The sequence below is a fragment of the Bactrocera tryoni genome, chromosome 4 (genome assembly GCF_016617805.1).
Source record: "Bactrocera tryoni isolate S06 chromosome 4, CSIRO_BtryS06_freeze2, whole genome shotgun sequence".
In the NCBI taxonomy this organism is placed as follows: Eukaryota; Metazoa; Arthropoda; class Insecta; order Diptera; family Tephritidae; genus Bactrocera; species Bactrocera tryoni.
In genome coordinates, this window is record NC_052502.1 from 10,766,747 (window position 1) to 10,792,594 (window position 25,848).

At 33.2% G+C, this 25,848-nt stretch overlaps 1 protein-coding gene across 2 annotated transcripts; it reads left to right on the plus strand.

Moving 5' to 3' along the window:
• Positions 1-392: 392 nt before the first annotated feature.
• LOC120775564 (small G protein signaling modulator 2) lies at positions 393-16,897 on the plus strand. Of its 2 annotated transcripts, none has more exons than XM_040105789.1 (13): positions 393-1,140; positions 10,941-11,364; positions 11,433-11,652; positions 11,719-11,940; positions 12,016-12,505; positions 12,564-12,700; positions 12,923-13,082; positions 13,148-13,307; positions 13,369-14,431; positions 14,493-14,617; positions 14,680-14,859; positions 14,922-15,199; positions 16,429-16,897. In XM_040105789.1, exons 1-13 carry the CDS (start codon positions 1,071-1,073, stop codon positions 16,515-16,517), a joined length of 3,618 nt encoding a protein of 1,205 aa, XP_039961723.1. In that variant the 5' UTR covers positions 393-1,070; the 3' UTR covers positions 16,518-16,897. The 2 variants fall into 2 exon arrangements, with proteins under 2 accessions (XP_039961723.1, XP_039961724.1); XM_040105790.1 differs by having other exon boundaries at positions 12,019-12,505.
• Positions 16,898-25,848: the final 8,951 nt, after the last annotated feature.

The window sequence follows — 25,848 nt, forward strand, 5'->3', positions numbered from 1 at the left end:
ATTCGCACTTTATCTTGCTAACAAAGTTTCAGGGTTGCATTTTACATCATTTATATGCATTACCATCTTTGTAGCGTGGCAACATTGCGCTTAAACCAAAATTATTGCGAATTACAAACAAGCGCCTAAAACTATGCTATAATTGTACGAAGAGTTGCTTGCAGAAATTATAAACAGGAGATTAAAAGTATGTGGCTGAAAATAAGCGGAAATAAATTGAAGTTTAATAAAAACTTGTAATCGTTTATGTTTCTTGCTATAAATTAAATGTAATTTATAAAATTTATGCACCGTGAATGCAACTCTATTCACGCAATGTTGCCCTGATTGGCTTATAGACAACAAATATTCCAGCCGTCACGGAAATGTTCATTCAATCGCAGTTTGTCGAACACAACGGGTTTCACTAACAACGGTATATTTTCTTGCCTTCGGACTGGCATTTTTTCACACACACATCCAAACCAACATACATACAATAGCAACAATAGTGACAGCATTAAGCGAAAAAATAAAGCTGTGATAAATCGAACCATTGTAGTCATACAGAAAAACATTAAAAACACATAAAAAATGTGAAAAGGCATTGAATTTTGTTTAAATATGGTTTAAAATTGCTTAATCTTCAATTTTACGACGAATGCAAGCAGACGAAATGCGAAGCGGAAGTTGAAAAAAATACATATTAACAACGGAGAAAACTAGGAATCGCTGGATGCGAAAGTTGCCGAATAGCTAACATACACACATACATATGTTGAAACGAATAAAACGAATTGAAAGCGCATAAGAAACGAATTGATAACAATCTTCATTTATGGTCGGTGGCTAAAAGGAAAACGAACAACGAACATATTTTCTTTACAACTTTTGATAAATATACACTGAGATTACAGCGCAAATTAATTAATTAGCAGCCACTAATAAACCAGTTGGGAGTGCGTAGAATGAGTGCGTGTTAAAGGGAAAACGGCCAAAGCAATAATACACAAACACTAAGCGAAAAGCAGCTTGTGGAGCAGCTATTAACTGTAGAAGTTTTTGGGAAATCCGTAAAAATTTTTGTCCACATGAATATGCTACACACCTTTAGTGGTAGTGGCGGTGGCGGGGGAGGTGGCCCTTTTGGCGATTCCAGTGGTAAGTACGAATTTGCGTATAAAAGGATTTTATCAAAATACAAAAACCAAAAAAAAAAAAAAAATAGTGAAATGTAAAGAAACAATGAGGAAGTGTCGCGGAAAATTAATGTTGGGCATGGACACACATACATACATACAAACATATGTAGTTACATATGTACATATGTGCGATTAAACTTACATAGCTACATGTAAATATACTGTAGTATTTATTGTCGTGCTATCCTTCGGCCATTTTCGGTTCGCTTCATTTCAGCTGTGCAGACTCAAAGCCCAATACATACATATGTACATACTTTTTAATTAAGAGTTACAAGGCATCAGCTACAGGGCACTTTTTTACTCACCTAAATAAACTATATTCTATAACAATGCGTCGCTGCAGGAAATAACGAGCTTTTTCATGAAATAATGCATATATACAATAACTGCCTGCATTTCTCGTATGTATAAGGTGTAGCCAAACAAAAACATATGTGTACATGTATGTTCATGTTTATGCAAATTACTCTTTATGTATTGTATACGAAAACAAAAAAGTTTCATTCGTAAATATGTTGTGGATGAGCATTATTTCCACAACAACTGAGTTATTAACAACAAACTGTAGAAGAGAGAGAGAGTGGCAGCGTAGAAAAAGGGATGAAAACAAACTGACTAATTGAATTTTCGAGTGATTAAGTCGTTCTTATCTAATAAGATCACGTATGTTTGTGGATTAACGCGCCTGTAAGGATTAAGTGAAAATTTGTTTAATATTTGATAAGCCACGAAGAGTTCTGCTGCAGCTTATGAGCTCAGCTGTCTGTAACAGCTGTGATTAAATGTGCTACAGAAGGGCGGATCAATATTACTGGTTCAACGTAACTTTATTCGCATTTCCCAAAAATATTTGGATAATGTTTAATGTTTAAAACTATTAAGTGCTTGTGGAACTCATACACTAATAAATCACAATTTAAAGCATAATTTGACACAAAATTTGGATGATAAAAAATAATACAAAAAAATTGAATTCGGTTGCATCGAAGCTAGAATCTCCTTAAAAATAAGAAAGTTTGCTTTGTTTTGATTGGTCTGTTTGTATGATTGTTCGTATATACTAAAGGGATCATATTTGAAAGATTTTTTTAGAAATTAAGGCGTTGCCTTAGGCAATATTTTGTGCCAAAATTTCGTGTAGGCAACTCGTTAAATTAAAAAGTTTTCCATAACGAAACTTAATTTTGATCGTCCGGTTTGTATGGCAATTAGATGCTAATCTAAGACTTCAGATCTAAACAATTTATTAAAATATTATAGCGCTATCTGAGACAATAATCTTTGCTAAATTTTATAAAAATATCTCGTAAAAAAAAGGACTTGAGTTTGATCTTTAATTTTATAAAAATATCTCGTAAGAAAAAGGACTTGAGTTTGATCTTTCATTTTATAAAAATATGTCGTAAAAAAAAGGACTTGAGTTTGATCTTTAATTTTATAAAAATATCTCGTAAAAAAGAGGGCTTGAGTTTGATCTTTAATTTAAAAAAAAAATATCTCGTAAAAAAAGGACTTGAGTTTGATCCTTAAGTTTGTATGGAAGTGGTTCAGTCAAATAAGGAGATTCCTGAGAAGAAAAGAGAGTTCAGAGCGATATTTCAAACACTTACGTTCTAATTCGCTTATATGTATGTATATCGACGGATGAACAGATAGATATGGTGTATCGGTTATAGGGTTTTTGGGCGTCTCTTTCTGGGTGTTACTAATTTCAAGACAAACTTCTTAGTTTTTTTGAGGTTTTAGTAGACTTTATACAAATAACTCTCATTGCTGGACATATGTACATATTAAAGTCATTATTGAATAATCAGAGATCTTTTTCAAGATTGTAATAAGCTTGAGGTTGGCGAGGCTCTTTCATAACCCCTACTTTTTATAATTGTGTCTGAGAGTTTGTATTCATGGATATCTATTACAACAAATACATACATAAATTAAGGGCCAGACATTTTATATAATAAATTTTAAATTTGGGTTTTCACCGTCTCCTTTGAATTCTATGGATTTTTCACTTTGGATTTTGCTGAAATATATATTAATTTCGCAGAACAAAATATTAATAGAATAAAATCTTAAAGCCACTAATTAGCCAATCTACAAAATAGCGAAATTTCAGCGAGAGTTTATGAAAACAGACATGCCAAAGCCATCTGCTAACCAAATCAGCTGTTTCCTCGAAATCCTTCCTTCAAGGGCGCAGTTTCAAGGCAATCTAAAGTCTAACTTTTTAATGGGTATGAGTAGAATAATGAACTTTAGTAAATTATTAATTGGCCACTAACTACTCGCTGTGTCTACAACAACCACAACAACAGTTGTAGGTGCTTGTTGATGACTTTTACGGAATCACAGTCGATGAGATTGTTTTGCTTTAGCTGTTGTTGTTGTTGTTGTTGATGTTTATGTATACGTTAACCACACTCATTCGGCTCGTGAGTACGCATCATTTGCTAGGTTGTAGATGGGTGGGGAGTCGTAAGGTAACCGGTGCAATTGTGCTGTTACACAGCCGTCTCCACGATGTATATACATATACAAGCACATACATATGTATATAAATGTTTATGTATGTAACTAACTACAACTACATGGTGCGCATGTACAACATAAGCCCTTATAGTATACCATATACATATTGTTACATACAACAGATTTACTCCATATGTATGTATGTATGTAGTTAAGTGTGTTTGTGTTTGGCTTTATGTGATTGCTGATGGCTGCCGTGCGACCTTATTTGCGTTTCCACTTGGGTTAGGTTAAAATTCAAGGGAGTTTAATAGCACCTCATGCTGAAAGTCAAGGTTACAATCTTGTTATGTACACAAATACGCTATGGCCATTCTCATACACATACATACATATATTTTATGTACATATGCTGGGAGCTATGTAAATATTGCTTTATATTAGTAATGTGTAAGTGTGTATTACAACAAGGTATATACATATGTACATATACATAGAAGTATAAACATGAACTATTTGTATACATAAACATACATACATATATGAATATATTTGTATTATAACTGTTTTATTACAAGTGGCATGTTGCTTCAATTTCAATTCTTGCAAAAAAGTAAACATTTTTCTATCATCGAGCAAATGAAAAAAATATACTAATCAGCAGTATCAGTGTTTTGAATGTAAAATCCCTAAAATGCAGGGATTTTTTCCAATAAATCAAAAAATGAGGAGGTTCAGAGTGTCATTAACAAGGAAAACTCGTCCAAATCCATCTAGGCTCGATGGGAGTAAGCTATCTCACTAAGGTCCTCAACCTGACGTTGACCACTCTTCAAAAACCCGATGTGTGGGAAATCGGAAGAGTGGCCCCACTACTGAAACCTGGGAAACCCGTCAACAAAGGGTAGTATTAACGTTCGATAACTCTCGCCTCCCCATTTGTGAAGACACTTGAGGCTTGCTACTCCCGACCTTCACACACCACCTGAGCCTAGCACCAGCATGGCTTCCGCAAAGCGCATAGTACCAGCATAGCACTTAGACATAAACGCCCAGATAGCACATGGCCTTAACCAGAAACTACCTTGTGATAGGACGACCCCCGTAGCGTAGGATTTGTCAAAAGCCTTTAACACAATCAATCACACAACGCTATTTAAGGACATCGAAAACTCTAGGCCTGAGGACTCAAGCGGTGGACTTTGAACTAACTGAACGTCGTCAATTATCCATATTATTTCGAGGTTAACTCAAAACTGAGAAGAATTAAACAAGGGGTTCCGAATGATCAATGGCTTGTGCTCAAACGTAAATGGCTATCACTCCGAACTTTCCCGTTTATTCGCGGGGAAAAGACAAAGAAACATTGCAGGTAACATACAAGGCAATCGGCCGACCGGTCCTTAACTATGCCACACCAATATGGTGGCCTAGATGCAAAAACGAAGACGAGGAAGCTGCAGAGAGAGAACACTAAACTCCGGATTTCAACGGGATGCCTCTTTACGTCTCACATCGAGCATCTGGACCGTGAAGCCCGTATGGTCTCAGTTGAGGAGCATAATGAACTCCTCTCCCAACAGTTCCTGCTGGGGTGATTTCGCATAAGTCATCTCTGCAGTCACTTGCTGAAGCGTGACGACCTAGGAACATCAAGAGGTTCTTCCTTAACCACGTCGACGACATGAAACGAAAGAAAGATCAGACTTCGGACGCAACAAACTTCAGACATACACTGACCGCCGTTTACAGTGAAGCCATAAAAACCTTTCTCGACTCCCTCTCAGTGAATATCGTACTTGGAGTCAAATCATCACCCATTGCAGACGACGAGCTCGAGTTGTCACGAGAGTCGAGAGAGACCCTTGCGCAGCCTCGTTGTGGATACTGTAGCAGGTTAAACTCCTACTTATCCAGAGTCGAGCCCGACATATCGAATATATGTCCGGCGTGCAACGAGTCCTAGTATGACACTACCCACATCTTTGTATGCCCAGCTAACCCTACACATCTGATATCCCACTCCCTATGGTTCGACCCCGTCGTAACAACACGTTTATTAGGCCGACTATTGGATGATCTAGATGTTAACCTATTTAAACCTTAAGATAACTTTTACCAAAATCAATGAGAATGAGTGCGAAACTTCAGATCAAAAACTCAAAAACTGAGGGACTAATTCGCTTATTCACACATTTATTTATTTATAGATTTTCGGTGGGCTTAGTCTTCTTTATTGAGAATTTCTAGCATTTTTAGCGTTAACATAATAATTTCTCGAAGCACGCAGTCGCTATTTCACACTCACTCTCGACACTCGAATACTATTGAGTATACGTATTAAGCACAAAGTGTTGATTGGACGCAAGGATTTTATCGTAAAAACTTTTTACCTTCATCCTGATGAACGGGACGTTAATTTCTAAATATTACTTTCTCATTTTCCTTCGAATACTTTTTATTGCTTTGAATGTCAGCTGTACTTTGTGATAGCTGCTGCGTAACGGTCTCTATGACGGCATATCACACATACATAATAGTGCATATGTGTATGTGACTATATACAGTTGCATGTATTTGTTTTCTTTTCCAGCAAGTGAACGTGCTGCATCCGCTTTATGATTAATGCGAAAAGTTTTAGAAACTTTTACTGAATTGCATTGAACAATTCAAGGCATTTCTGGAGTGTCATTGCTGCTACACTCTTAATTATTAGTATTTGCTAGAATATATCACACATATATATACTTATATATGTATGTATTTGAAGTTTAATAAAATATATTTAAGTGTTTGATATGAATGAGCAGAGAGTACATACTTACTTAGAAAAGAGTAAAAGATGTCACAAAGATGACTGAGCTTAAAGTTACTTGAGCCATACCGCTATATTTATGAACTTTTAATACAGTCGTGTGATACAAAAATGGGAAAGTTTGGACTCATTTGGATATATTTTACAAAAAAAATCTATATATACATATTAGAGCGATTCAAAAAAAAAAAATTTGACGGGAAGGTCCTCCTATATACAGTTTTCTATTTTTTCTTATTATCAGAAAGAAAAATTTATATCTCGCTTCCAACTACTTAAAAAAATATCTTGTTCCTTAGATTTTGTAGGAAATTGAATGCTCTACAAAAAAGGTCTACGATGATTTTTTCATAAACCCAAACGTTTAAAAGATATTAACAGTTAAAGTTTGATTATTTTTGGGAAAATTTTTTATTTCAAATGAATTTTATAACTCAATGAAAAAAAATATTATGAATGATGAAACTCACAGTTTTATAGGAAATTTACTGCTCTATAAAAATGGTCTCATATGATTTTTCGATTAAGTTAAGCGTTTACGAGATATTCATCGCCAAAAATCAATGCATATTAGGGTGGATCAAAAAAAAAAATTTTTTTTTTGTTTGGTACTCTGAAAAATAGGTTCCTAGACACCTCTAACAAAGCCTATCCAAAAATCCATTCATAATATTTTTTTTCATTGAGTTATAATTAAAAAAATTTCCCAAAAATAATCAAACTTTAACTGTTAATATCTTTTAAACGCTTGGGTTTACGAAAAAATCATCATAGACCTTGTTTGTAGAGCATTCAATTTCCTACAAAATCTAAGGAACAAGATATTTTTTTAAGTAGTTGGAAGCGAGATATAAATTTTTCTTTCTGATAATAAGAAAAAATAGAAAACTGTATATAGGAGGACCTTCCCGTTACAATTAAAAACTCATGTTTGGAGAGGCTTTCTGAGAGGTGTCTAACAACCTATTTTTCCGAGTACCAAACGAAAAAAAAATTTTTTTTTTGAATCACTCTAATACATATAATATTCTTTTTACAATATTTTTTCGTTAAGTAAGTTCAAGTAATTCAGATTCGTTAACCATTCACCTTGAGCGATTTTGCATTAGAGCAGCAAACCTGTACTTCATTGTTCAATAATTGTGCCTCTTGCAGCGTCCAATAGCAGTTTACATAAATTTCTGTTGTTGATATTTATCATCAGCATTTCATTTAAGCCGAAGAAGGTAACGCAAAGATATAAATTTTAGTTTAGCAATAAAAAAAACGGTCACGTTGCTCATAAAAGTTGATTAGATTTGTTAATTTGCTTCCCTGCTATTTTTACTTCGTACAGCAAGGTGTGCTTCGTTTTCATACGCAGGCACAAATGTTAAACAGATATCGGTATATTGCAAAAACCTTCTTTTTTTAATGATTGATATTCAATTTCCTTTTCTATTCGGTACTTGAGACTCATTTTTTATTTTTAATTATTATTTATTTTTTAAATTATATTATTCGCAAAAAAAAATTAATAAAAAAATTTTATTGAGAAAATAAATTGATCGAAACTTTTTTTTATCGATAAAAAATTTAAAAATACTTTTAATTAAGATTTTCGCGATTTAAATATGATTTCTATTATTATACCCTGAACAGACTGTGAGATTGGGATTAAATTCTATTTCAAACCGGTACTTGAGATTAAAATTTAATTTTTATTTATTTTTTATACATTATTATATTTTAAACTTTTTTTTCCAAAAAATGCATTGTTATCGAAAATAAAATTTTTTTATCGATAAAAAATTTTAAATTGCTTTTAGTTAAGATTTTCGCGAGAAAACAAAACAAAAGAATTACCATATATGTAGCTTCGGTGTTCTTCATTGTTTTTTTTTTTTAACGGGATGTATTCAGTTAGAATTTTCAAAACATCGATTTTTTTAAATTTACGTTCTTAATGTACATATGTATGTATATTTAAGAATACACACAGAAAATTTCCTAATGTTTCGGTGATAATTTTCGAAGTTACACATTTGAAAAATCGTTTCAGGGTGCTTGGAATTAGAAAGCCAAACTTTAAACGCTTTTCTCAAAATGGTATTTTCAATGTCGGTGACCAACATTACTCGAAAACGGTTCAACCGGTTGGTCTCAAATTTTAACAAGAGCTGCTTAAATATATTTTTTTTGTAATTAACCGAAGATTTTTTCGCACCGATAAATATTTCGGGTTTAAATTGTTTATAATTTAATCCCGAAATTTTGGCCAAAAATCGATTCTTTTTTAGAAACGTAATTTTTTCAAAAAATTTTATTTTGCTTATTCTTTCGACTTATTACTAGACTTAACATTGCTTTAACGAAATCTTTTTGGTTTTTTAATTTCAGAGGACCTAGTTCAGAGATATAGTGATCACCGGAAAACGTATTTTTTGAGAGGAGCTTCCGTAGATCAGTTGTATTTCCTTTCCAAATAAATATTTTTACCAATACTTAGTCTTAAAATACAGTTAAAAGATACCATAATAAGCGCAGAAAAACTTTAAAAATTTCTCAGAAAAAAAAAATCTTAAAATTCGCTTCTTTCGGCCTTCTAACTGTTTATAACCCCTTAATGCACTATTTGCAACCCTGGTAGAAGCCCAAAAAAATAATAAAAATTCAATTGTGAAAAAAATTTGGATTTTATAATGAAAATATTAACTATCAAGATCGCATTAACTAAATTTGCAAAAATAATTAAATTAAAGAAACTAAGTAAATGACATATTCAGTATAAACATCGAGTTGCAACCGAAGGAAATTCACTTTAACTAGAGGCAATTTGCTTTTAATTTTGTAAACTATTTTCTTTGCTGCAAGGGTAATATTCAAGACCTCATAAGTAGTGACATACTGTTTTCATGCGAATTTCTGTCTCTCTTAGTTATTTCTAATTAAAATAAAATCAACCTCCGCAGTGTATACTATATTATATATTTTATTCAGTTTTTTTCTAAACTATTGCAAATCAATGTTTATATTTAAGGAAACCACCCGTTGTGCACTGTCACTCGCCAATGATAACAAAAACTCATCGAAAAAGTATCTATGGTGATGGTTTTTTCTACCTAATTGATGGCATTGATTTTCCATTTGTTATCATCATCATCGTCATCTGACGCAGTTGTTTCAATTATACGTGCAAATGCGTCTACATGAGCACTAATAGCCTTGTTAATTGCTATTGCGGTACAGTCACTACATACATACAAAACATATGTACGCATGCAGTTATATAAGGGAAAATACATGCTTACATAAGTACGTATGTATTACACCTACAAGCACTACAGCGACATCTGCTCAAACTATGTAAGGAGTATTAGAGGGAAATTGTCACTGCCGGTGAAGAATTATGCTTGTCATTGATGCAGTGATTTCCGCTTTAAAGCCATAAATTTAAAACGGTGGAGGTGTGGATTAGTTGCTAGCGCATTTTTTTTTTATAAGTTTTCACACAAATGATCTTAAAAATAAATAAAGGACTGTTTGCTCTATTTTGAACGCAGCTGTGTTCTACAACGATCCGATCTGAATAATTTGTTCGGATATTGTAGAATTTCCTAGGACAGTAGTAAGTATTGAATTTCATGACAAAATCTTGTCAAAAAGCAAGTTTTCCGTGCAAGGACTTGAGTTTGATCGTCTACAATGTACAGGGTTCCTCCTGGACAAACTGTCAACGCCAAGTTTTACATGGAAGTCTTCAAAAGACTCAAACGAAGGGTCAATCGGGTCCGACAAGACATCGCAGCCGATTGGAAGTTGCACCAGGGCCCAGATGTGGGCCCTCGGGCTTTTTTTGTTTCCTTACCTGAAAAGACCGATTAAAGGCAAGCATTTTGAGATGACAGGGGGATCCAAGCAGCATGCACCTCGGCTCTCAAAGCTATTCCGGAGAATGCCTTCCGTGACACCTTCAATGCTTGGAAATCGTGTGGCCAGCGCTGCATCGACGCAGAAGGAGCCTATTTTGAAAGTTTTTAAGGAATTGTAACGATTGGTTCAATCAATTTTTTTAAATCGACTCAGTCCTATTACTTTTCTGACAAACCCTGTATGACAGCTAAATCCTTTAGTGGTCCGTTATCGTTTCCGAAAAAAGAGCAGCTTTTTAGGGAGAAAAGGACGTGTGCAGAATTTTAGATCGATATATCAAAAACTGAGGGATCAGTTCGATTACATTAATTGACAGTCAACTCAGCTCATTACATTTATCATTTATATACATATCTACCTTACAGGGCTTCCGACGTTTCCTTTTGTCTAGTATTACAATCTTCGTGGCAAACTGAATATACCTTATACAGGGTATATAAGTAACGGCACAAATTTTGATTTCTATCTGAAATTGATAGCCCGCTCACATTTGGCTTAAGAACTCAATTACTTACCCACACATTTTAATGAATTTTTTCATTTCTTCTTCATTACAGACATCGAGCTAAAGGAGCGCCTAATCGCCACCGTCAAGAAGGAGGTTAAGCAGCTAATGGAAGAGGCTGTCACCAAAAAGTATATACACGAAGAAAGCAGTTCGGTGACATCACTATGCGCTGCGGTGGAGGCATGTCTTAGCCACGGTTTGCGACGACGTGCTTTGGGTCTCTTCAAAACTTCCTCGACGACAGCGTTGATACAGAAGATAGCCAGAACTTGCCCAGAAGCTGATTATATAAATCGCTGTTTGCTGGAAATCGAAATGGTCAATGAGACGCATACGGTCTCCGGCAAGCGGTCTTCTTCCAGCAGTGATAGTATTATCAAGCCGAAGTTGCTCAGCAAGGGCAGCAGCAATTCGGTGACGACAATCAATACGATGTCGTCGACAACTAGTGGCTGTGCCACGACGGTGGTGAAGTGAGTATACACAGAGCGTAGAATATGTTCGAGGTGGCAATAAGCGCAATTGTTTTTTTCTTTTGCAGATACTTGTGGATACGCTTGGCACTGTATGAGCGTCGTCTTTCCAAAATAATTGAGTATTTGGTGAACAATGCCAATAATTTCTACGATCGTGATGCGCTGGTCGCCGATCCAGATTATGGCTCTATACTTAGTTCGCTTTTGGTCGGACCCTGCGCGTTGGAGTTTACGCGCGCCAAGACGCCAGACCACTATTGGTCGGATCCACATGCGGATGAACTTGTATGTATAGTTAATTGAATTTACCGTTAATATTTAATTAATTTTTATAAACGCTTAAATAAACAGGTACAACGCCACCGCATTAGTTCTGGCAATCGCACGCCTCCCATAGTGCATCGTCCCATCATCAATTTCAAGCGAAGTTTGCACACGAGTTCGGAGGACACTAGCAGCGGCTCGTATAAGGCGAGTTCGCCTGCCAGCGTCGCCAAGGATTATGTGGAGTCATTGCATCAGAATTCCAAGACTACACTTTTGTATGGCAAAAATAATGTGCTGGTGTTACCGGTGAGCTTTGCGGTTTGCTTTGAGTCGAAAACTCAGCTTTAATCGGATTCCAATTCAATTTCACATTAATTTCAGAAGGACGTAAATGAACCTATGCCAGGCTACTTAAGTCTCCACCAAACGGTGCAGTTCCTCACCATCAAATGGACACCGAATCAACTGATGAACGGCTACAATGAAGCCGAGGGCACCGACAAAAGTTTCTACTGGGCCTATGCGCTTAATATAAATGTCGATGAGATTGTCTATGTGCATTGCCATCAGAATCGCGGAGAGGACACTGGCGGCACTATAATATTGGTGGGCCAAGATGGTGTACAGCAGCCACCGATACACTTTCCCGAGGGTGGTCATATGCAAGCTTTTCTTAGCTGTCTTGAGACTGGCTTGCTACCGCATGGACAATTGGATCCACCGCTGTGGTCTCAACGTGGCATTGAGAAAATGTTTCCATGGCCAAAAAGTGTACGCCGCCGCATATTACCCTCTGTGATGGAATCCACCGATGAAACACCAATCGACTACGTCTTCCGTGTGGTGAGCAAAAGTCAGCATGAAGAGTTTTGTAAGTCTTAGCACATTTTCGGATACAATAAGAAGCATTAATTGGGTATAATTTTTAGTGGCGACACATCCGATTTTGGAATTGGGTCGCACCAGCCCACGACGCAAGCATTTGAGTAGCTGTTCGACCACTGGCAGTAGTGACTGTTCCAGCAAGAGTTTATCAATGGAACAGAGTGGTGGTGACTCTCCACAGGTGTGTATATCATAAAATCTTACAAAATCGACCGATCGATCGAAATTATTAGAGGTCCCCGAATTATTTGGACTTGAGTTGGCGGATCGTTATTCTTTCTCACAATCGTGCCTCTCTTCACATTCACTGAAAAAAATTACAAAGCTTTCTTTAAGGACTTAAAACCAAAGCCAGTTCAGCCAGCCAGTAAGATTCTCTTAAACCTCTTACTTTTTTCCGCAGATTCAAGCAAGTCAAACTGCGAGTATTGAACTGGTTTGTTCCACGATGCGCCGTCAAATAATATCTCGAGCATTTTATGGCTGGTTGGCTTATTGTCGGCATTTGTCTACGGTGCGCACACATCTCTCTGGTTTGGTTAATGGACGCATCACACCGGACTGTAAGTAACACGGAATTATTTCTCTGGACCGCATACACTTTACTGACTTTTATATCCTCACACAGTAGCGGCTGACGAACAGGGACTAACCAAAGAAAAGTGGGCGAACCTTCAAGTGGATGGCGTTGTCACCAGCGATGTAGAGGTCTTCCGTTTGGTGTACTTCGGCGGTGTGCAGCATGAGATACGCAAAGAAGTCTGGCCGTATCTCTTAGGACATTACAGGTTGGTCTGCTAAAGATATCACAAATAGACCTCATTCATTTAGAAAAAATTTCATCCACAGCTTCGGTTCCACACCAGAAGAGCGCGAGAAGTACGACGATACCTGTAAGCATTATTATGAAACCACAATGAGTGAATGGCTGGCCGTCGAGGCGATTGTGCGACAACGTGAGAAGGAGAAGAACGCACAGGCTGTGGCTAAGCTGACGGCTGAGAAAAATAGACGCTCTGGCAAGCCAGTATGCCGGCAACATGAAATGGATGGGGAAGATGTGGAGAATGATGTATTCGAAGATAATGATATTTCCGATATGTCTGATCCGGGTGAGGATTTCGATGAGGATATACTAATTGAGAAGGATGAAGACGAGAGCATCACCGCTGCTAAAGGTGAAAAGTACAAAACCACCAGCACCACCGACTCTGGTAATGTGGAAGAGGATATCGAGACAGCCGATGCCATGGATGAAACGAATGATAGCCAGCAGCCTGAAGACGACGACACAAATGCAGTATTATTGATAGAACGAAGTGAACACATTGTAGTGGAGCTAGAAAATATGGACGCAATGGAGCCCCTAGAGCTGCAGGAAAATTGCTTTGCTGATACTGATAACGAGGCGGGTCTAACACCTGAACATGGTAGCAGTATCTTACTGCTAAGCGTAAAGAGTTCACCATCGACATCTTCCTATGAGACCGTTGGCAATGAGTTTACCGATATCAACGAACTGGCCACACCCATCAACGTTGTGGCCGAGTCGGAAACCATGAATTTCGGCGCTGTTATAGAAGATGTGGAGCCAGAAGAGGATGCTTCGTCGCACGTGACGAAATTTCACAGTGCCGATGACTTGAGGCGGGCCATGGATGAGTTTACCATCGGTATCGTGGAAGAAATGCGCGATGCCGAGTCAATGCCAACACATGCGGTGATTATAACAGAGGCAGCATCAATGGATGCGCTGCAATGTGATGATGAACTCACTGATGAACTGTCACGCAAGACAAGTCTCATGTCACCGATGAACGAGGACATAACAGTGGTGGCCTCACTGGATGCACTGCAAGAGCCCAAATCGGCGTGCGTTTCACCAGCCAGCAGTAATGGCGGTGTATATAGTGTGAGTACTAGAAGGGAGTATATTTAGTAACTGTAAATAATTTCGATTTTCTTTATTACAGAGTGAGTTATTGGAGTCATTTGGACTGAACTTGCACCGCATCGAAAAGGATGTGCAACGCTGCGATCGCAATTATTGGTATTTCGCTAACGAGAACTTGGATAAACTCAGGAATGTCATATCCACGTGAGTTTTACTAACCGCCTTACTTTACAGCTATTTACACACAGTTTTCATATACTCCGCAGCTATGTTTGGGAACATCTGGATATTGGTTATATGCAAGGCATGTGCGATTTGGTTGCTCCGCTTCTGGTAATTTTCGACGATGAGTCTCTCTGCTATAGCTGCTTCTGCAAGCTTATGGAGCGCATGATTGAGAATTTCCCCAATGGCGGCGCCATGGACATGCACTTTGCGAATATGCGGTGAGTGTAAATGCCTCATTATTAATTGTAGCCCAAAATTGAACTCTCAATCAATATTACAGTTCGCTCATACAAATTTTGGACTCGGAGATGTACGACCTAATGGATTCGAACGGCGACTACACACATTTCTATTTTTGTTATCGCTGGTTCCTGCTGGATTTCAAACGTGAGTTGCTCTATGATGATGTCTTCGCGACCTGGGAAGTTATTTGGGCGGCAAAACATGTGGCCTCCAGTCATTTCGTGCTCTTCCTCGCTTTGGCGCTACTGGAGACCTATCGTGACATAATATTGTCGAATAGCATGGATTTTACGGATGTCATCAAGTTCTTCAATGGTGAGAAGGAACGAAAACTATATATACTATACATATACTTTTTCCGGTTCTTTTTAGTTTATCTTAAAGCTTAGAACATTTATCGTTACTTTTTCTTTTAACACAGCTTGAGCCTGGTGGTATGAGTTATTTTATTAGAAGAATTTTTTTCCGATTTCATTTTTTGAAAGTTTTTGAAAATTAATCTACTTGTATGTACATATATACGAGTTTGGTCTGTTCCGTTAGAATTGTCTTGTCTTTAGTTGAGACGCTTAATAACTTCATATGAAGCAACTATATGTTTGGAGTTCAGATCAGTGCGAAGCACTTTTTTCAACATGATGATATTTTGAATCAAGCTTTTACAAAATTTAGAGATCCTTAATCCTAAAATTGAGTCCCGTAAAATAAAGATTGAAGTTTTACCTATTTAAAAATTATTTTTTTTAAGTTTCAAGAAAGCCGTTTTAAGGTTTCGGCATGGTTTTTTTCAAGAAATTTATTTGAAAAATTGTTTTTTTTTTATATTTATTTAGTTAATTTTCCTTTCTTCTTTCTTTCTTTTGTTAATATTGTTGGAAATTTTTTGAAAATTTTTGTAGTTTGTTTTAGAAATTTTTTGAAAAACGTTTTGAATTTATTTTTGAAATGTAATTTTATGTTTTTTTCAAAATTTTTATTTATTTATATAATTAAATTGTTGTAATTTTTTGTTTTAAAATTTGAAAATTCTTTGGAAATGTTTTGTTTTTTTTCAAAATATTTATTTGGAAAATTGTTCTTTTTCTTTCCTTCTTTTTTTCTTATGTTAATATTTTTGAAAACTTTTTGAAAATTTTTGTAGTTTGTTTTACAATTTTTTTGAAAAACGTTTTGATTTATTTTTGAATTGTAATTTTATGTTTTTTTCAAAATATTTATTTACTTATAATTAAATTGTTGTAATTTTTTGTTTAAAAATTTGAAAATTCTTTGGAAATGTTTTGTTTTTTTTTCAAAATATTTATTTGGAAAATTTTTCTTTTTCTTTTCTTCTTTCTTGCTTTTTCATTTGCTTATATTTTTGAACCTTTTTTGAAAATTTTTGTGATTTTGTAATTTGAAACTATTTTCAAAATGTTTCCAAAAAAATTACAAAAATTTTTAAAAAAGTTCCAAAAACATATGCAAATGAAAAAATGAAATTTTGGAATGTAATTGTTTCTTTTTGAAAATTTTCTTTAAGCAATTTGATTTTTCTCTTTCAGAAATGGCTGAGCGGCACGATGCTCGATCCATATTGCAATTGTCCAGGAGTCTTGTATTGCAATTGCAGACAATAATCGAAAATAAATAAAAACCCACAATTGAACATATGCTTACGAAATACACACACCTAAAAACAAATGAACAAACATATGAGCAAACACATAATTAAATATATATCCAAATATATATATTAAGAAATCAGCAGCAAATTTAGGCAAGTAAAAGAGAATTGGCATCCATTTTAGATAACACAAGCAGCAGCCAACGTAGTAGTGGAGCGTAACCGCTTGCACCTAGAAGAAACTGTAGAGTAGAGTCACACATATAGCTACAAACAAAAATTCAAGCCAAAGCGGGTAGTGGTTATATTACATGGTAGGTGAGTTAACTGATCTGAAAATAAAAGTTGAGTTTATTTATCAAAAATATGATTTTTATACTGCATTAAATTAAAAAAGTTTAAAAATACTTTTTTTGTAAAAAATTTAAAACTAATTTTTCTCGATCTAAAATTTTGAATTCAATTGAAATTAAAAAAATGTATATTAAAAACATTTTAAATACAAAAAAATTAAAGAACTATTAAATATTAATTTTAAATCGGTGCAAATTTTTTTTTTTAATGTTTAAAATTAATTTTTAAGTTTTTTGATCTAAAATTTTTTTATTCAATTAAAATTAATTCAAAAAAATTTAAAAAATTTGAATGAAAAAAATTTAAATTAAAGAACAAACAAATTAAAAATTAATTTTAAATTGGTTGCAGAAATTTTTTAAAATACTTTTTTTTTAATTTTTTGCAGTACAAATTTTTCTATTTTTTTAATAAAATTTTTTTATTTTTTAATAAAAATTAAAGAAATTTAAATTTAAAAATGTGAAAAAAAAATTAAAATTAAAGAAAAGAAAAATTAATTTTTTTTAATAAAAATTAAAGAAATTTAAATTTAAAAAATTTGAATGAAAAAAATTAAAATTAAAGAACACACAAATCAAAAATTAATTTTAAATTAGTTGCAAACACTTTTTTAAAAATTATTTTTAATTTTGTTTTAATTGTAATTAAATTACAGATTGAAATTTTTTTTTTAATATTCTATAGTAGGAAATAAATTTCCGGAGTATTTTCTGTAGTTCAAGAACGAAAATCTATTTCAAAAGTATTTAATAATTGTTGCCTGCTTTTAAAAATAATTTTTTTTAACTTGAAAAGTCTCAATTTATAACTTTTACAATATATTTTATGAAGTTTTCAAAATAGTTGACAAAAATTAAATTCTAATTAAAACCTGAGTGTAGTAACGAGTGCATGCTCTGTTGAGCAGATACATAAGAGCTAAAGCCTTGCAGTAATTGCAATAGACAAATGTGAGAACTCATGTAAATATCATTGGTTGAACTAATACTCATTACTAATACATATACATACATATGTAGTAATTTACATATATACAGTTAAAAAGTAAAAAACGAAAACAATTAGGTGTAAGTAATATATGTATAAATTGAGGTTAAACACGAACATATATGTGTGTATATGTAGTTTGAAGCAACTTGTGACAGGCTTTCAGATATAAAACAAAAAAAATTGCTAAACGGCTGGGAATGTAGTCCTGTAAAGGGAGAATTAACTCAACAATTTCATACAGTGGAATACATAGCGACCTGAGTTCATTAAATAAAGTATATAAATGTTCACAGAAAAATTACAAAAAAGTAGAATCTAAAAGTGAAAAATAAACACAGTAAATATTACATACACACACATAGTTATAATTGTAAGTACTTAGTGATGAGTTTGGTGAAATGTTTGTAAAACTTTGTGTGGGCAAAAGTTGCATAGTAAGATTATACAGATTTATAAAAGTGCAAGTAGAATATTATGAAGTATATTATAAAGTTATAGCCAACGATATTTAGATGCAAAACATATTAAATATGGCAGCATTGTAAAACAAAAAATATAAAAAATTATTAAAAAAAAAAATGTATTTAAAAAAGAAAATGTAGGGAATCACCACAATTTTATACTTCCTATCAGCAAGCATAAACACATACATACATGCATACATACAACATAAAAACTTGTAAATAATAATTAAATAAACATAAATGCAAAATTGTATACCAGTCCAGTGGAAAATGCAGAGAAAAATATAAATTATATTAAAGAAATATTTATATGTATGTTTGAACGTAAAGTTTAAAAAAAGTAGTTGTTATTTACATTGTTGGAAATGCTTAAGCATGTTTGTACATGCATGTGCATGACAAAACAAGCGTATACATATTCGAAATCTGTTGCTTTTTATACAATGCAATGTTTATTTGTTGAAGAACTTGCTTAAACAATTGTTAAACACACATAAAGGGAAAAAAATTATCTTTAGAAAATGTACAAAATATGTTTAAAAGTATTAACATGCCATTGAATGCATTATTTAGCAGTGCTAAGGCTGGCTGGCTGGCAGATGCCGATTAATTACGTTGCTTGTAATTATAAACTTTATTGATGACAAAAACGCGTTGTACCTAACGAAATTGTTGCTTTTGCGTCTAAATGTATGCTATATTTTTTAAAGGATTTTGTGTTTTTGATACGTTGTTTTGAAAATTTTTACGGTAAAATTAAACTGAAGAACAACAAAATTATGCAAATTTAATTTGTGTTTTCATTAAAGCGCTTTTGCCCCTAAAATTGTGCTGCAAAATTTTGAAAATATTAGTTGATACAAAATATAAAAATATTAATTACTATTATTTATCCATTCTTTTGAAAATATTTGGCTTAACCCAAAACAGCAATTCAAGCGCTTTTGCGCCTAAAAATATGCTGTAAGTTTTTGAAAATACAATTTTTAAAGATTTAGCTTTTTAATACGTTGTCTGGAATATACTACAAAATTTAACGAAAGAACAACAGCATTATGCAATGTTAAACTTACATAACCATTCAAGTGGTTTTGCGCCTAAAAATATGTTGTAAAATTTAAAAATACCACTTTATTTAAAATATTACTCTAGATTTTTATTCCTTTTCCATGAATAATAATTAATTTATAATCAAAACAACAGTTCAAGTGCTTTTGCGCCTAAAGGTATGCCGTATTTTTTGAGAATATAATTTTTTAATGGATTTTGATACGTGGTTCTGAAAATTTTTACGGTAAAATTAAACGCATTGACAACAAAATATTGCAAGCTAAACTTTTTTAATTATTTAAGCGGTTTTGCGCCTAAAAATGTGTTGTAATATTTTCAAAATATCACTCTTTCAGTGGATTTAGATCTTTTAAACTTTTTTTAAATCTATTTAGCCATTATTTATAACCAAAATAGCACTTCATGCGCCTAAGGGTATGCTGTATTTTTTGGAAAATATTTATTTTTTAATTGATATCGACAAGTTTGCCACATTATTCAAAAAGTATAAAGGTTTTACTAAATAAAAAACATTTGTATTATATTTTTAGAAAGGTATACCCTGTACATAAAAAAAAATTGTGAAATGTCAAGGTTGTGTATTAATTTGTATAACCTTTTTTTATAAATCAATGCCAGTTTTCACTTTTTTTATTAACATTAACAAGCACTATTTTTTACATCCTATTTGTATGTTTTTTAACTAAAAGTTCTGTGCATAAGTGAAATTTTAAAAAATATATACATATGTATGCTGAATTTTTACTCACCACTGTATGTGACAAAACAAAGTAAACAATTTTGTTATTTAAAATCTGTTATCGCTAATTTTTTTAATTCTTAAAGAAATTAGTTAATTATATGAGAGAACGAAGTATCAAATATTGTTAAAAAAATGTCGAAAATAAAAGCTTGGTTAAATTATGTTTTTTTTATTATAAAAACCGCTCAGTATTGTTATTTTTAATTTTCTGCAATTTTCGTGATTTGTGTTCATTAAATTAAAATATTGTGATTATAATATTAGTTTAACCCATAATTTCCTGCTGAGAAGATAGTAAGCCTTAGAGAAGTAGAGAGAGAAAGAGAGAGAGAGACAGAGAAAGAGGAAGAGGAAGGTTTTCAAGTATGCTAAAGCATATAAACTTCATCAAGTATGAGTCCGTATAATTTTTTTTTACTAATTTGTTAAAGTAAATGTTATTTGGTTTATTGTTAATTTATAAAAAATATACAATTTTTATTTTATAAAAAAATTATTAATTTATAAAAAAAATATTTTAATATATTTTTGGCTTAATATTAATGTATAAAATATTTTGGTATTTTTATTTTTACCTTCGTTATTATAAACTTCTTAATACTATTACTTTTATTTTTTAATTAGTTATAATATTTTATTTTTTAATATTTAATGGCATTTAAAATATAATAAATAGCAAGCAAAGTAAACATAATTACAAGGCAAACATTATTTACAGTTGCTAATGTTTATGTATAGCGTGTAATTGGTTAAAGTACATACATACATGCAAACATATAGCCATATAGCCATATGATAATACACAAGTAGCATATGTAGAAAAAAAGTAAAAATATATAGAATATTCTCAAAAGAAGCAGAAGAATATTAAGCAATTTGTAAAACTTAATACATACATACATATATTATTTATATACAAATTATGAATATGAAAGTATAAAGATACCATATAGAAATATCTAGTGAAATTATATACAAACACATACATTATATATTATTACAAAGTAGTGAATGAGATTATATGTATACATACATGTTTATATTGGAAGTACAAGAAATGCGTTTTATTGTTCATTTCAAATACATATGTGTATGCTTATGAGTATATAGGGAGGTGAGTATATAGTTTTCATTTATAAGCTTTTTGTTGTTTTTTTCTATTAATTTTTAAGCTGTTGATAGCTGTGGGCAAACTTTTGAATGCTTCAAATGATGAAAAATGTTACTCATACGTACTGACGCACTATTGCATTTGTGTGTTAATTACAGCCATTGACTTGGTAAAACGATTTAGAAATGCCCAATCTGTTACTTAGGAAGTTGATAAAAAATGTTACTCATACGTCCTGACGCACTATTGTATTTCAGTTTATTGAAGTTGAAGATGATGAAAAATGTTACTCATACGTCCTGACATACTATTGTATTTCTGTTTAATTGAATACATTGACTTGGCAAAATGATTTAGAAATGTCAAATTTGTTATTTCGTAAAGTTGAAGAAAAAATTGAATAAATTTCGTACTCCTTTGCTTTAATAATTCCAATCTTCTCCGTGTATGAGACGAACAAAATACTCTACTAGAAGATATTGTCATACACTGAATTGCGGTCAAAAAATATTTAAAAAAATAAAACTTAAAAAAGTTGAATTTTACCCAAAATAGGCACTTTTTAGCTTGCCAAAACTTGATTTTTTTGTCAGCTCATAATACTTCCAGATTATTGTAAATTATTTGCAAAATTCTGGTTCGGGAAGAGCGCATATATAGAAAAGTAATAGAGCAGTTTAAATTGGTCGGCTACACCTATAGAATCCTGTAACTCAAAAAATATTGAAATATTTAACTAAAATTTTAGTATAGTACTTTTAAAGGTAAATATGAAAAATTGAAAAAAACAATTTCAAAGTTTTAAGGTTCTAAGCTTCGTTTTGCTTTTCAAAAATTTTTATTCTCCAATAAAGAAGTTTTGTAGACTTTTCTTATATAACCAGAGGAAAATTTCTTACTTTCACTAAGAACAGTAATAAAATTATCCCCTGAGACTCCAAGCGCTGAATTAAATCGCAGGGAATCGGCGGTTAAACTGTTCCCGAGATATCAGTTCACTTTACTTTACACAGTTCAGAGATATCAGAACGTTTCGCTCTGACATTTGAGTTTGAGTTTGTTGATTGGAGTATGAAAATTAACAGTTTGATATAGAATTACATAAAAATTCCATTTAAATTTCTTCAATGCTGCAAATATGTTTAAAGTGTTTGACTTTAACACACTTAAAATTACTAGTAATTAATCAAACTCGAGGAACACTCATATACATTCAAGTATTTCAACTATGAGTGTCACAACAGGGACTCAAGTGAGCATTGAGTGCCAAACAATCAGCTGATGTGAGTGCTTGGCTCGTTGAGTGAGTGTAGAGCTCGCTCTACATGCATAAGAGAGCTGAGTGAGTCGTTGCAATGCTTGAACTTTTGTATGTTTAAAAGAGCGTTTGAGTTGTTACTTGTTTTAGTTGGGAAAGTAAACAGTCGCCATGAACCACAAAAACACATAACCTACCCAAACGAAAGTGACAATCTGGTAGCTTAAACATACACACAGGCAACAATTTGCTATATAACCGAGAGAGCGCAAGAGCGCAGGGTGTTTGAAAGAGAAAGTAAAGTTGGTGATTTAGGGTTTTGATAAGTAATGACGGTGTAGGAAGGGAGGGCGGAGAAAAATATGCAGTGAGCTGACGGCAAACATTTTTATAAATCTTTTTGAAGCAACAAATTTAGATGAATTTCTTTTTAATATATATGTCATAATATATAATGCTGAGTTGATTTTCAAGGTTATTCAGCGCTGACCCAAATATGAGGTTTGAAAATTTTTTAAATAAATTTGTTGCTAATCTTAAGCTGTGTTTATCTGTGGTCACTAAACCTTTGGGAATATTTTTTCTTTAGCACCGCAAAATGAACCAACACTAGTTACAAAATGAACTAGTTGGCAGCCTCACAACTCCTCTGCGTCGCTATGTGCGCTACAACTCTTTGTTGACGGCATATTAATGCGAGAGCAACAGTTTCATATCGCCAAGCAATATCGTTTAATGCTGCTCAGCATAACATCGTTGCCGAGGGGGTGGTTGCTGAACCAGTTGTCGCAGCTTGACATGCCGCAATGCTTGCTGTGGTGGGGACGAGAGTGCATTTTGCTCGTTAGCCTGACTTTAACGAGCTCTTAACTTCGCATATGCGGACCTTTACTGGCAGTTTTTCTTTTGAGTTTTCCGTGTGCGGACGTGTCTTCTCCCTCAAAAGCGCGTATTATGGCTAATACTAGGCTTTTCATTGTGGCTGCCTCTATAATATTGTAACAAGCCACATACGGGTGTTTGTCTGTGTATGTAAATTATTTGACTGGAACTACAATTTGGTGAATGATAAGTGCTTATTTGGCGATAATTTCTTGCGTATTAAACGTGTATAATTGAGGTGTGAAGCGTTGTATGAAAAAGTACAGATTCGTGTGATTTTTTGGCAAAATTATTTAAGCATTAATGCGTGCGTTGCCGTAGAAACTTAAACATTTACAGCGCTATGGTGTTGTGTTTAGTATAGCGCTGAATTAATTTCTATTGAAGGAGTTAAAGCAAACGGTTGGCATCAAAATGGCTCATGGTAGTACTGCAGGTGAGTTTTTTGCATAAAAAATGTTTGTGTTTTATTATTTAAAGAAAAATGTTGAACGCAAAATTTCGTTTCCCTTCAAATTTTTTTTCGAAAACTATTTTCCAAAATTTTTCGAAAATGAAAATTTTTTGGAAATGAAAATCTTTATATTAAATGTTAGTTTCAATGAAATTTTTAAAACGTCTCTGCATACATTTTTATTACAATTCATTAAAATTTGGAAAGTGCTCAATTTACCTTTTCACTTATACGCTAGACATTGTTGCTACGAGCTATCCCCTTTTTGGTATGTAAACCGTATTGTTGTTATTTTTGTTATTTTACTTGATGACGTTCTGTATACATACGCCCACGCAAGCGAATTCCCTTTTTCGTGTATATATGTATGATAATATATACAGTGGTGTCTCGTAAAATAGTACCACATTTTTTGAAATTGCATTTTGTGGTTTTTCCAAGCTCAAAGTGGATGTTGACTCAGACTTACATATGGCATGTGGAGTAGTATATTTCATAAATGGTTATCTTTGAAAATTTAGATGTCATATTTTATTACAAAATCGATAAAATTTTTATATTCAAGTGTAAGTTTGGCGTTGTCGGTTGCCAAATTCTTTCAAACTTTACTTTAGTGCTTCTTTGACGAATCTCTAATGTAGAAAATTTTCTTTGATAAACACGGTAATGCTATAGCTAAGAGCGGAACTACTCTCTGGGAAGCCATCGTTCCAATTTTAATCTTATAATCCAGGATAATACATAAAATTAAAAAAGAACTGCTTTTAGCAGCCTTGGTCACTCCAAAGATAATGTTAATTTTAGATATGACCAAAACGTTTATAAGGAAAGGGCTCTGCACTTTTCGAATAACATAAGGACCCTCAAATTTAAGATCAGAAGTCAAAATTAATTTTTTCAAAATTAAATAGCAATAAAACCATATATTCTTTAGGCTCAAAAATTGCTTAGAGGTGTTCAGAGTACTAGAAATGCACCATAATATTGAAAAAATGATGATGCGATGACAAAATCCCGTTTTTTTTTTATTAGAATTCAATATTTTCGGCATGTTATACTAGGAAGCCACAATAATAATATTATAAAACACGTTTTTGAGATTTTCTGTGGCTTTAGTTCACATGAAAAATTTAAATTTAAAAGACCTTGCTTTGTTGCCATACATGGTTGAAAAAACTTATTAGCATATTATATTATTTTACTAAATATTATATTAAATACTAAAACTATTGAATGTTAAAAAAAATTCAAAAAATACCACTAAGTCAACCTTTTTTCAAACTCGTTTCCATTACAGCGCCCACTGCTGTATTTAGAGTTGTAACTTAACGTACGTACGTTTATTTCACGCTCTCACTCTCTTATGTTACTCACTTTCCGCTCGGCGCTGCCGTTACAGCAGCCTGCCATTGCAAAATTGCTCAACTGACTTTCAAATAATACCGTTTACCTTCGGGAGCTTAATTAGAAATGTGCTAGCAGGTGGTCTCACGCCGTCGTCGGCAGCTGGCTAGCCTGCAATTCTGTGCGTTGCCTCCCAAAACATAGCGAGTATGTAAAGAAAATGGTGCTGAGCCTCATCTCCGCGCTCAAATTGTTTTGGTATAACTTTCTGCAACTTTTTAATGACTCAATGAGAATCGGTATACGCATACAATATATTTGCCATGTATGTATGTGTGTGTGTTTGGTTAAAACTGTTTATATGTATGTATATGTTTAATGTATATACTCAATTATTCATACATACATGCAGGTATGTATATGTGTAGGTATTACAATGTCTACGTATTTACAAATGCGTGTTTACCATGTGACCGCATATGTGTGGGCGTTTGTTTATATTTTCGTTTATATGTAGGTTAGTAGGAAGTCCGCAAGTTGTGAAGTACACGCTGACAATTTGAACTTCTACCCTCTTCATAAGTATGCCGCCATTTTTTTAAGTGTTTAAGTGTTTAAAGTGCGTGTGTATCTTTGTTTGTATTGGTATTTTCCGCTTGGTTCAGTGAATTTCAGTAATTGCTCA

Bases quoted from the DNA above. Each gene is read 5' to 3' on its own strand.
- LOC120775564 (XM_040105789.1), top strand. From the start codon at position 1,071: ATGAATATGCTACACACCTTTAGTGGTAGTGGCGGTGGCGGGGGAGGT. The intron at 12,506-12,563 runs GTAAGTCTTAGC...TATAATTTTTAG, and splicing joins AAGTCAGCATGAAGAGTTTT to TGGCGACACATCCGATTTTG. The intron at 13,308-13,368 runs GTTGGTCTGCTA...TTTCATCCACAG, and splicing joins TATCTCTTAGGACATTACAG to CTTCGGTTCCACACCAGAAG.